The sequence below is a fragment of the Notothenia coriiceps genome, unplaced genomic scaffold (genome assembly GCF_000735185.1).
Source record: "Notothenia coriiceps isolate Sejong01 unplaced genomic scaffold, NC01 NC01_scaffold00006076, whole genome shotgun sequence".
NCBI lineage: Eukaryota > Metazoa > Chordata > Actinopteri > Perciformes > Nototheniidae > Notothenia > Notothenia coriiceps.
The window spans coordinates 274,228-284,932 of record NW_011338777.1 but is presented as its reverse complement, the minus strand read 5'-3'; the positions used below and the strand labels follow the sequence as shown (position 1 = coordinate 284,932).

Here is a 10,705-nt window from a genome sequence, read left to right as displayed (position 1 = left end):
CCAGATTAAAATGTTCTAATGTTTAATATCCTTATTGATGTGAAGAAACACAAATACAACCAACTAGTGATGATCTGTACATTGTTTGCAGTGTCAGTGTCCTACTACATAACTGCAATAGCTCATGAAGCACATTCCTTTGACTATTTTTTTATTCTGCACACTTCTACCACTTTTAAATGCAAAAAACTGTACATTTTGTTTCACAGAAATGTGGCATAAGCGATGTTTGCTCTTATTTGACATTTTAATGTATCTCATTGTGTTGATGTATACCACAGACAGTACAAAGCATATTCCTTGTATGTGAAAACGTACTCGGCACTAAACCAAATTGTGATTCTGAAGGATTCAGAAAATCCACACCCAAATGCACCTCTAGTATTATGTCATCTTAAAACTCCAGTTCTTAATTGTGATTTCCAAGGAGTAGGGGTGCATGAACCTGTAGTTAAGATGTTGAATCAAAAGTGAATGTACAGTTTGAGCATATCAATAAAGTAAGCATAATGAAGTATTGTTTGAATACTGGAGCACGTTTATGATAAAGGTCACACTTCATACTTAAAACATGAATTATCTTGCAAGCTCGTCTTCGGAGGGTTCTTTGGGTCAACATATCTTTATTTTATCTCTGAATGATTAAATATCAGAAGAAAGGGGCAGCTTCAGAAAAAAGGCATTTGCTCTGTGGGAGACTTACACCAAAACATGATGTTTTATACAAGGAAGAGGGGAAAATTAGCACAACACTTGCTTTATAGATTTTTCTACATACATTTGAGTTGCTTAGGTTTCAAATTCACAATTTTTAGCCATAAGGCAAATCAAATTTCCAAAATTGCATCAGTAAAACTGTCTCACTGCAACGTCCAGTTAGCAGCTGTTGAAACGCTTTCAGTTGAACGACACTTTCCTCCTCGATAGATGTGTCTATATCCAGTCCTGGAGCATTTTAAGGACTTCCCTCTCATGTAAAATGATATAATCTGCTGTTTCAAGGTCAGCGTTTTCAATGATTCGTCCAAAAAATCGGAGCTAAAAGTAAGAAGAGCAAATAATAAACAGATGCTGCAAGCACACATGATACATATGAGCAAATCCAACTTCTTTTGTAAGCACGGTTTATTGGCACACATAATGGTAAAGCATACATACCAGACATCAGATATGACACTGAACACCTCTGCTATATAATGTACAAATGGTGTCTAATAATACTAGGCTCAAACATATTTAGAAATGTGTTAGCTTCCTTACAAATGCACAAATAAATACCCATAAGATCCAATTGTAGAAAGACATAATGTCGCTGACTCAGATCAGGGATATATTATCAATTCAATTAAAGATTAAAGAACAATTGTGAGCACAAAGACGGGGATATCAAATGTTTTCTGTGGGGCGGATGGGATTTTGTCTGTGCTTTGTTTCTCAAAATGTAAAATTGTTTTGTTCTTTTGTCACAGAATATACAAGAAATGTGACTTAACGTTGTGGCTTTGGTTGTGCACTAGCTAGAGAAGATGGGAGACATCAGAGGGTTTTGTTTTTTGAGCGAAGCAAACCAGCGTCCATCCAAACCACCCGACAGAAATCTGATCCTTCTGCGAAAAACAAAACAGCTGCCATATCCAAACTGGTTTCAGTGGCTGATTTACAGTGGACAAAATAGCCTCCACCTCTATTTACAGAGCTACACACCTTGTAACAGTGTTCCCAAACTGATGAACCCAAAAGGAAAATCAGACTTGATGTGTTTTTTTAAAAAGTACATATATCAAACGAAATGAAAATCCTATAAAATCATGCAGGAAAAAGGCTTTAGTATCAGTTTGGGAGTAGGTCGTTAAAGGGAAAGAAGTCAAATTTTTCGAAAGGAGAGGGGAAAAAAAACATTAATCCATGTCAGCAAAGTTCGCATACTGACCGGCAAAAATTACAACGTGACTGCAAAGGATTCTGAGAGAAGCAAAATACCAATAGACTACGAACACAATCAAACTGGTTTGCATGAAATCACAATCTGTGACGACCGCGGTAATGTGGAAAAAACCATCCTAGGACACGATTTCCCGTCGTTTGAATGGAGTCGATAGCGGTAGAGAACTTTTATTCCCACTTAATTGGAAATGGAAATAAACAGCAACAGGAGAAACGAAACAACCGCCGACTGGATTTCCAATAAAAATGCAATTGCCTCAAACAATGCTTCATTTGTCTCCAATGTGGTTCCACCAGCTCTGTTAAAAACGCTTCCCTCCGTTGCCTTGACATTTTGTTTGTTGTTTTTATTCTTCTTCTTTCCTCCCCTCTGCCTACTGTCAGCATGATGACTTGTGACCTGCAGGTCAACCAATCACAGCCGTGCGATCCACCAGACCAGAGCTTTCACTGAGGGAGCATTTGATCCACAATTCCCCCCCCCCAAAAAAAACCCACCCACGCCTTGTTTTTTTTTTTACATTACAGGTGCATAGGACTCATATGCATTTGTTGTCTCTCGGGATATTGCTGTGCCAGTTCTCCAAGATGTTTCAGTGATTCAGAGAAGAAGAAAATATCCAGAATATTTTTCGGCCAGTGGTGAGTTTTTCTGATTCAGTACAATGTTATGAGGCCCTCAGGGAGGGAAGGGGGAGGTTCAAAAGTCCAGTCCACACGGAGTCAGGGTCTTCTTCTTCTTTTGTTTTTACTGCGAGGGCTGAGGCGCCGTGCTCTCCGGCTTGCTGTCCTGGCCGGAGGACGGCTTGCTGCTCCAGTTGTTCCCCAGAGACGGGGAGCCGTTGAAGTCGTCCTCGTCGTCCAGGCCGTTGGTGGCGTCGTACTGCGTGTTCTCCAGACGGGTGATCAGACGCTCGTCCTCGTCCCCGAACTCGCCGCCCATCAGGGTCGGCTCGCCCACCACCATCACGTCCTGAAAACAAGGAGGAGAGCACGTTTACAGACTGAAAAGTAAGTAAATGACTAATGTTTGTGGGTTCACATGAGGTTAGTTATTGTGTTGTTTACAACTGTTTTATCCTACACACTGTAAGACTTCCACTTCATTTGTTTCAATAGAATCATAGGATGCTAGGTTTTTAGTTTATTAAAGGTCCCATGTCATGCTTTTCCGGTTATTACCCGTCCCCTTGTGTGTTATGAAGGTTTTTCTGCATGTAAGCGGTCTGCAGAGTCAAAACCCTTAAAGTACACCCTGTAGCGAGTAAAACTCTAACACAGAAAATACCTCCCCAAAGCGCCTCGTTGGTGAAACGTCATCATCCATTTGATTCTTCCGGGTACGTGCTTACGAAAGCACGTACCAGGAACTAAATGGGCCAATCCGTGGAGCTGTTACGTTACGTCCGTGGAGCCGTTACCAAATTGACCAATCCACACACACACTCAGTGCAGGCAGCTCTGCTGATCTCTCCTCCCTGGCTGCAGGCTGATAACAGACAGTTGGGATCGCGCGAAATTCTCTCTGCAGACCCATTCTCACAGCGTTTATCAACCTATAAACCTTTTTCTTACTCGATATCAAGCCACACTTATTGTTTTTATTTCGGCTGTGACTTTGTGTGTGTTCAGGTTGAGTTTGGCTGTGTATCGCTAAACAAGGAAATCACACCTCCACAGAGCTCAGCGCGATTCGTACCGACCAATCAGAGCACACTGGGCTCACAGGGAGGGGGGGAGAAAGTGGAGTTTAGTGGAGAAAGTGAATACTGCTGAATACACATACTTTACAGAGATGCTGTATGCGAAACCAATGTGAGTTTGGAAAATTGCACAGTATTTTCTATTTTTAGTATACCTCAACAATGGAATTATGATCAGTGGAAATGGCCATGACATGGGACCTTTAAGGTAGCCACCTCTAAGATTGAAATGTTTCGGGTGAACATTAATATCCTACTACTGAATTAAGCAACTTATAATTTAACATTAGATCTTTACAAGTGCTCTGCTTAAGCAACCGGCTGACCACAGACAAGTGATTTGAAATAAATAAATTGCTTTGGCAATCTAAAAAAAACATTTACTATGAGTTAAAGGAGAACAAAAAACACAAATCAGACCCATTTATACTCAGGAAAAGAATCATTTAAACTAATATTTATCAGAAATACTTCTACTAATTAAGACATTTGTTTGTCCTTCCTTGAGGAAAGTATGCAAAGAAATATCATATTTAGTTTTTATTTAAATATTTAAGTAAAGATTAATGAAAGAGATGTTTGAAGTCTTATTGCTAGGCTCCAGCTTACCATACATAGACACAATCTTATCAGAATACTAACATATGTTAAGATTTCCCCTCTTGCTAAATGTGCTTACTTATTATGAAACTTAACCCACTTTCTGACCAGTTTAACTTTCTTAAAACTGTCTAACCTCTGTTTTACAAAAATAGTACATACATATAATCAATTTCTACACGAGCACCGTGACATGTTTTCAGATTCGTGCAGGAGCGCCCATATTTAGCCTCGGGGCGATTCAGAATTAATATGCTAAAGTGAGAGAGAAATCACCAGAGAAGAAATGAATGCATATCTGTTTCATCTGAGACCAAAGCAGCGTCTGAATATCAAGCTAACAAGACCTTTTAACATGTGCATTACTTCAGATACATGAATATGCATGTTGTCTATTTCACATTGAGAAAGAAATAACATATTTTAATCAAATGTAGGGTTATAAATACAACAAGGTCATGAAGAGGAACATTCACAACTCTTTCAATCAGCAGCTCATGTCTTTACAGTGTTTGATCTATTTCTGTGTTCATGTTTTCTGTCTCCCAACTGAGCGAGAATCTGCTACGATGCAAAGGATTTCTCAACACAGACCCCCTGTTGCAGAGTGTGTGTGAGTGTGTTTCAGTGTGTGTGTGTGTGTGTGTTTAGGACAGATGTTTGTGTATGCAGTGAACCTCCCTACGGTCGTCCCCTCAAATGAAACCTTCCCAAAGACAGAGCGGATTCCCCCCAACACTCTGCCCCCCTCCCCCCCTCGATCAATACTCATCATGTACGACATATCTCACAGACGCTCCTCTCACAGCCGGTCGAGGAAGAGGAGGAGAGATTTAAACATTATCCAATGACACCTGGGACTCCAGTGATGAGCATTTAGCAGTGGGGGGTGTGACTAAGGACATTCACTGTACTGTGCTTAATTTAACCCTCCTATCGTCTTCGTTTCCCCCCTTACTTTGGTGTTCGTGGTCAAATTTGACCGGTCCTGTTTTAACTGCTATTACATAAACACAAAAACCATTAATCATCACCACATTTCATTTAACAGCCTTTCAAACTGTACATATTGTATCAGACTACTGGTATACATGAACAACTGCAGTAAATATACAAAGAATAGACACTGAACATGTATTGCATGTGCCAGGTGTGATCCATGTGGGGGGATGGGCACATAAGAGCGGGAAATGTGTCAAATTGTTCTGTGTGTGTGTGCGTGTGTTTGTGTGTGTGTGTGTGTGTGTGTGTGTGTGTGTGTGTGTGTGTGTGTGTGTGTGTGTGTGTGTGTGTGTGTGTGTGAATATCCTCTGACTGACTAAGCACCTCCTGTTGGCCCCACCCACTGTAACCCAGGAGGAAGCGCTACAGTTAAATGGAGCGCACGCTTCACTGGCCTAGTGTGTCAACGCTGCCCGCTCTCCTCAGCTCATCTCCTCCGCAACACGCACGCATGCACACACACACACACACACACACACACACACACACACACACACACACACACACACACACACACAAACCCAGATTACTGTACAATCACACACCTGCACTGAGTCAAACACTGTGATTAACCCTTTGTCTTGTACACAACAAAGTACACACACTCACACAACATTGTACAAACAAATCCAACACATACACACATCATCACTTCCAGCTAGCTTTGATGTAAACATACAAACAAAACTACACAACTTAACACCCTCCCCCTCCCGGCAGTTTATTTATTTATCGAAGCCATGCCCAACCCCCCCTAGCGACCACTTCTACACCCCACTATGCTTTAATCAGGCTAATTAATTTAGGTGAGCTTTTCAACTAAATGACAATATCCACACTGATTTGTCAATTTGCATAGCTAATTAAGTCATTAGCTAAAAACGTGCTGATTGCCAACAAGCCATGCATCCGCCATCTGTTCCTGAGAGGAGGCCTGTCAACCTACCTCTGGCCAATCTCGGGCCAAAAAAAAAGAGTCCTCAGACGATAACAGCTGGTGGCTAGTCTGAGACTGGGGAGCGCTAATTGTGAGATAATTAATACTGTCAACTCGTCTACTCATCTCGTTAAGAGTTAGCTTTAGCGCTAGCTTAGCAGCGACTCTTTCAATACCGGCCTCCCTGAACGGAGTCATTAGCTTATTTTACAGAGATTAGCCATGTGTAGCTTGGAGGACATGTTGGTTTCTCATGCCGCCAAAACAACAAGTGGGAATTTAAAAAAGGCGGGATTGTGACAACAAAAGGGGCCAGAGAACAACATTGTCCAATAAAGCGGCAAAAATAAGGAAAACACAGTTAGATATAACAATAATATACTTTAAAGTCAGCCCCTCTATCCGATTTTAGAGAAAGGTAAAGCATCTTCAGTTTACATTTTCGATATTAGTTCGATTTTTTTGGCTTTTATTGTCAAATCAATACTTTCATAAAATAGCAGGGAACTTTAGTTTTGATCTAAAGTTACTCCAACAATAGAGGAAGAACATAGTTGTCTTGGACTATTTTCAGTGGCTGATTAATTCATATATGGATCTCAAGCGAGTTTTTAAGGCAGCGGGCTGGTTTACCATGTGGGATTGACTCAAAATAAACTGCAATGCCCACGTTCATTTGAATGAATGAACAATCTTCAACAAAGCAGCTCATTCATGTTTTGAAACGTTTTGGACAACCACTTAGCTTTCTGGCACAGAGATATATAGCATTTGGATACCGAATACTTGTTTGTCGGGTCAATCGATTGTTTTCAGATGGGATTTGCTGACAATTATGAAAGTATAATATACCATCAGCCTCACCCATGTTACCATCTCAATACAATTACTAATTAAAACTATTTTTTGTGCGAGTATGCAACATAAATAAGACTATATGTGCCTTTAAATTGAATAGAGACTGTTTGAGTCTTCCTTTTTGTATAATAATTGAGCATATGCTGCTCCATAGAAGTCCAATTCCGAACCTTGTAAATGTAATCCTCAAAAGATAGCAGCAAATAGACAGTTATTTACTGGTTAGGTTAATATGTGTTGACTTAGCTTGAAATGCTCTGACTAACTGACAGCATGAAGAATCTGCTGCTTACTTTGGTCAAAGAAACAGCACGTTAGAAATGAATTCAGGCCACTAGAGGTCACTGTTGCACATCCTATGAGTTTCCCTCGCTGCACCTCCTCTCCTCCTCCAGCCATGGTATCCCCCCCTTGCGAGGGTCCACTCCTTATTGTCATTGGGCTCACGTAGGCTTGTGCTCAGCCACAAACGAACAACTTCTCAGACAAAGACAGCAGGCACGCAACATATGTAACCAGCATGTTACCAGCCACGCTGCCAGTCTTTAAGAGGCGTGTGAATGCACGGCATGAGTGCTACGGGGTGGGTGTGTGTGTGGGTGTGTGTGTGTGTGTGGGGGGGGCAGTGATGGAGTAGAGCGTGTGCATGTGACAGAGGAAGGGGCTGGGGGTGGAGGGTTGTATACAGATATCGGTGATAATGAGAGCTGGCACAGAGCCAAACTGCCTTCTAGAGAGAAAACAATTGCGCACGCTGTGTGTGTGTGTGTGTGTGTGTGTGTGTGTGTGTGTGTGTGTGTGTGTGTGTGTGTGTGTGTGTGTGTGTGTGTGTGTGTGTGTGTGTGTGTGTGTGTGTGTGTGTGTGTGTGAGTGTAATGTACATTATGTATGTGTGAGACGGAGAGGAGGAGGTAAGAGAGGAGAACAACAAATCTGGAATGATGAGACAGCTAACTGCGGGACAGAATATAGAGGGGACAGTACAGTTTGTGTGTGTGTGTGTGTGTGTGTGTGTGTGTGTGTGTGTGTGTGTGTGTGTGTGTGTGTGTGTGTGTGTGTGTGTGTGTGTGTGTGTGTAGGTAGGAGAAGAAAATACTGTTAAAATGCAAGAAAACATAATTTTTCTTTTGTTAAGTGCCAAGTGGATAAACAACTGGAACCATGCCTGGAAATTGGAGAGACGAGTCTACCCAGTATTATATTTCATCACCTAAATAAGACACCTACAGCAAGTTCTACAATGTGCCTTTATTCAACCCTGTTTCCCTACAAAGCATGTTCATATCTTACTTTGTAAAGAAAGAAACATAATGCTGCTAAGATTACATGTGTGAATCGACATAATGCTGTCAATCAATTAGCAGGACTCAACACATTGTTAATATCTACACTTCATGTATTGCATCTGCATATAGCTACATTGAGACAAACTCACACTGTCCGCTTACGGCTGAAACATCGTACACAACGTTTCAGTCTGTATGACCTTGATCAGGTACATAAGCAGCAACATGGCTCTCCCATAAATTTAAAAATATAACTACACTACAAGAGCTATACCTCAATCATCGAACGAGATTACTCCAGAAATTGATTTCACTGATGATCGCCTCAATCTTACTCAAATACTGCACTTCAGTCAGAAAAGAACATCAAAAAGATTAGAAAAATACAAAGTAACTCAATGCAATGATAGTAATAAATCCTACCTGTCATACATCTAAGCGAGCAAAGCATACTTTTGTTAGTAGTATTATTTTGAGCAACTGAAACATGAAAAGAACGTTTTAATGCTTAAGATTAGGCACTCAAAGCACTTTGGGAACGATTGTGGTCTTGATTAAATATGAAATATCTGATGTGAAGCACCACAAACATGTTTACTGAATTAACATTGGAGTACATTTAAAGTACTTTTGTGCCTCAGCCTCACAACACATGGGACTCGTGTCTCTGATGGTAAAGAGGGAACATAATCACGTCAGGAATGATGTCTTCAAAAATTAATGGGGAAAACAAATTAGTCCTATATAAATGTCCCTCCTAGTAAAGCTATAGTGGACACACTGTGTTTATAGAAAAGCATCAGCACCCTTAAAGCTCCCATCATGCAGAATGAATCCACAGATGGAGCACACATGAATGCCAACCTGCAAACCTTTAACAGCGTTTGGTATCGCAGCACACTTTCAGCTGAACTGCAGTGACCTGTGTTCAGAAACACCGGCATCCACGAAGCTCCAGAATAGCAAATTGGATGCAGGAGCGTAAATATACAGAATACAGCATGTGTATAATGAACGGTGTTTGGGAAAAAGGTAGAACATTAGAGCATCACATCCTGGAGGGGAGACATGTGGAGCAACACTCAGCTGTTTGAGAGGCTGTTTAACCTCTAACTGTGTCAAGTGGCCTGTTATGGAGACGTGCCGCAGAATCAGACATTCAGACCCTGAAGCTCAGTATGCAGAGTCACAAGGACAGTAGTTTCTTACTTATCTCAATGATAGCATTAGAGTAATATTCATTTTCTGTGGTGACTTGTATTGTTTTTATTGGATGTTGGTGCAAGCAGTTCAATTAAAGTGGTTGGTGGAAAATGTCCTGAATTAAAGGGGTTTCAAAATGACCTTCAAATAGAAAGATTGGATGTAAAAACCTTTGGTGAAAAGCTTGTAAGAGGATCCTTAACTCATCTTCATATTTAGGATTGACTTTCTAATGTTTGTAGTATGTTTGTAAAAAACGTTTTCATCAACAACAACAAATCTGAAAAAGAGAGAAAAGGACTACGACGTTGCTCCAATAACAGTACACAGGACATACAAAGGTAATATTTGATCAACTATTTTAACATTTGTGTTGGTTATTGCTAATGTTATTATATGAATAGACGTGTGCACAAATGGTAACCTAAATTGTCCTGCCTCAATGCAAAAATATCAGCACTTCCTACGTCACATTGAACATGTTTTCTTTATCCAATTTGGATAAAAATAATCTATTGTAAATTCATAAGGTTTTTGATTCTTTATATCTTTGAAATGAGTCTTTCTATTATTACCTATTATTTTATGCTCAATAATGGGTTGGATTAGTTTGGTTAAATGGGTATGTGTGGAAGACTATCAGTTCATCCAGTCTCTTTACATTCAGATGTACCAGATATACAGAGTTAATGTAACTCCTGCTTCAGTACGAGTCCTCCGGCAGTTGTGATATCAGTGACTCGGTCAACAGTGGTGTCTTGAAGAGTCACTTTCTCCACCCACACTGATCCTGAGATTTAAAAACTCTAGGATACATCCACAAGGTTTAGAAAACGGGTCAGCTTGGTCTTTTAAAACATACTTATAGTGAATTATTAGGGAAGAAACGGCTAGAAACTAATGAAAAAGCTTAACGTATTAATATAAAACTAGCTGTCGCAAAAAAACACTTCTATTCACCTTCTTTAATTCCTGTTTATAATATTATCCGTTCTTGTAATATGTTCCGCTTTGATGATTCTTAATGTCGTGTGTCTCACTCTTTATGATATTTCATTCGTTCTCTCTTTGTCTTTCCCGGCCACATGTTTTCCTACGAATCCCTGGAGGTTTCTTTGTCTCTCTGCACACATTTGAGTTTCTTTTCTCCCCCTGGTGCCTTCCCCCCCCCC

At 40.4% G+C, this 10,705-nt stretch overlaps 1 protein-coding gene across 1 annotated transcript in view; it reads right to left on the bottom strand.

Annotated features, from left to right (window-relative positions):
• Positions 1–1,107: 1,107 nt before the first annotated feature.
• The window catches only part of LOC104943421 (uncharacterized), a 63,975-nt gene continuing 54,377 nt past the window's right edge, over positions 1,108–10,705 (bottom strand). Inside the window, exon 8 of the mRNA XM_010768808.1 lies at positions 1,108–2,917. Coding sequence (XP_010767110.1) covers positions 2,693–2,917 — 225 coding nt within the window. The 3' untranslated portion in view covers positions 1,108–2,692. The remainder of the gene's footprint in view (positions 2,918–10,705) is intronic.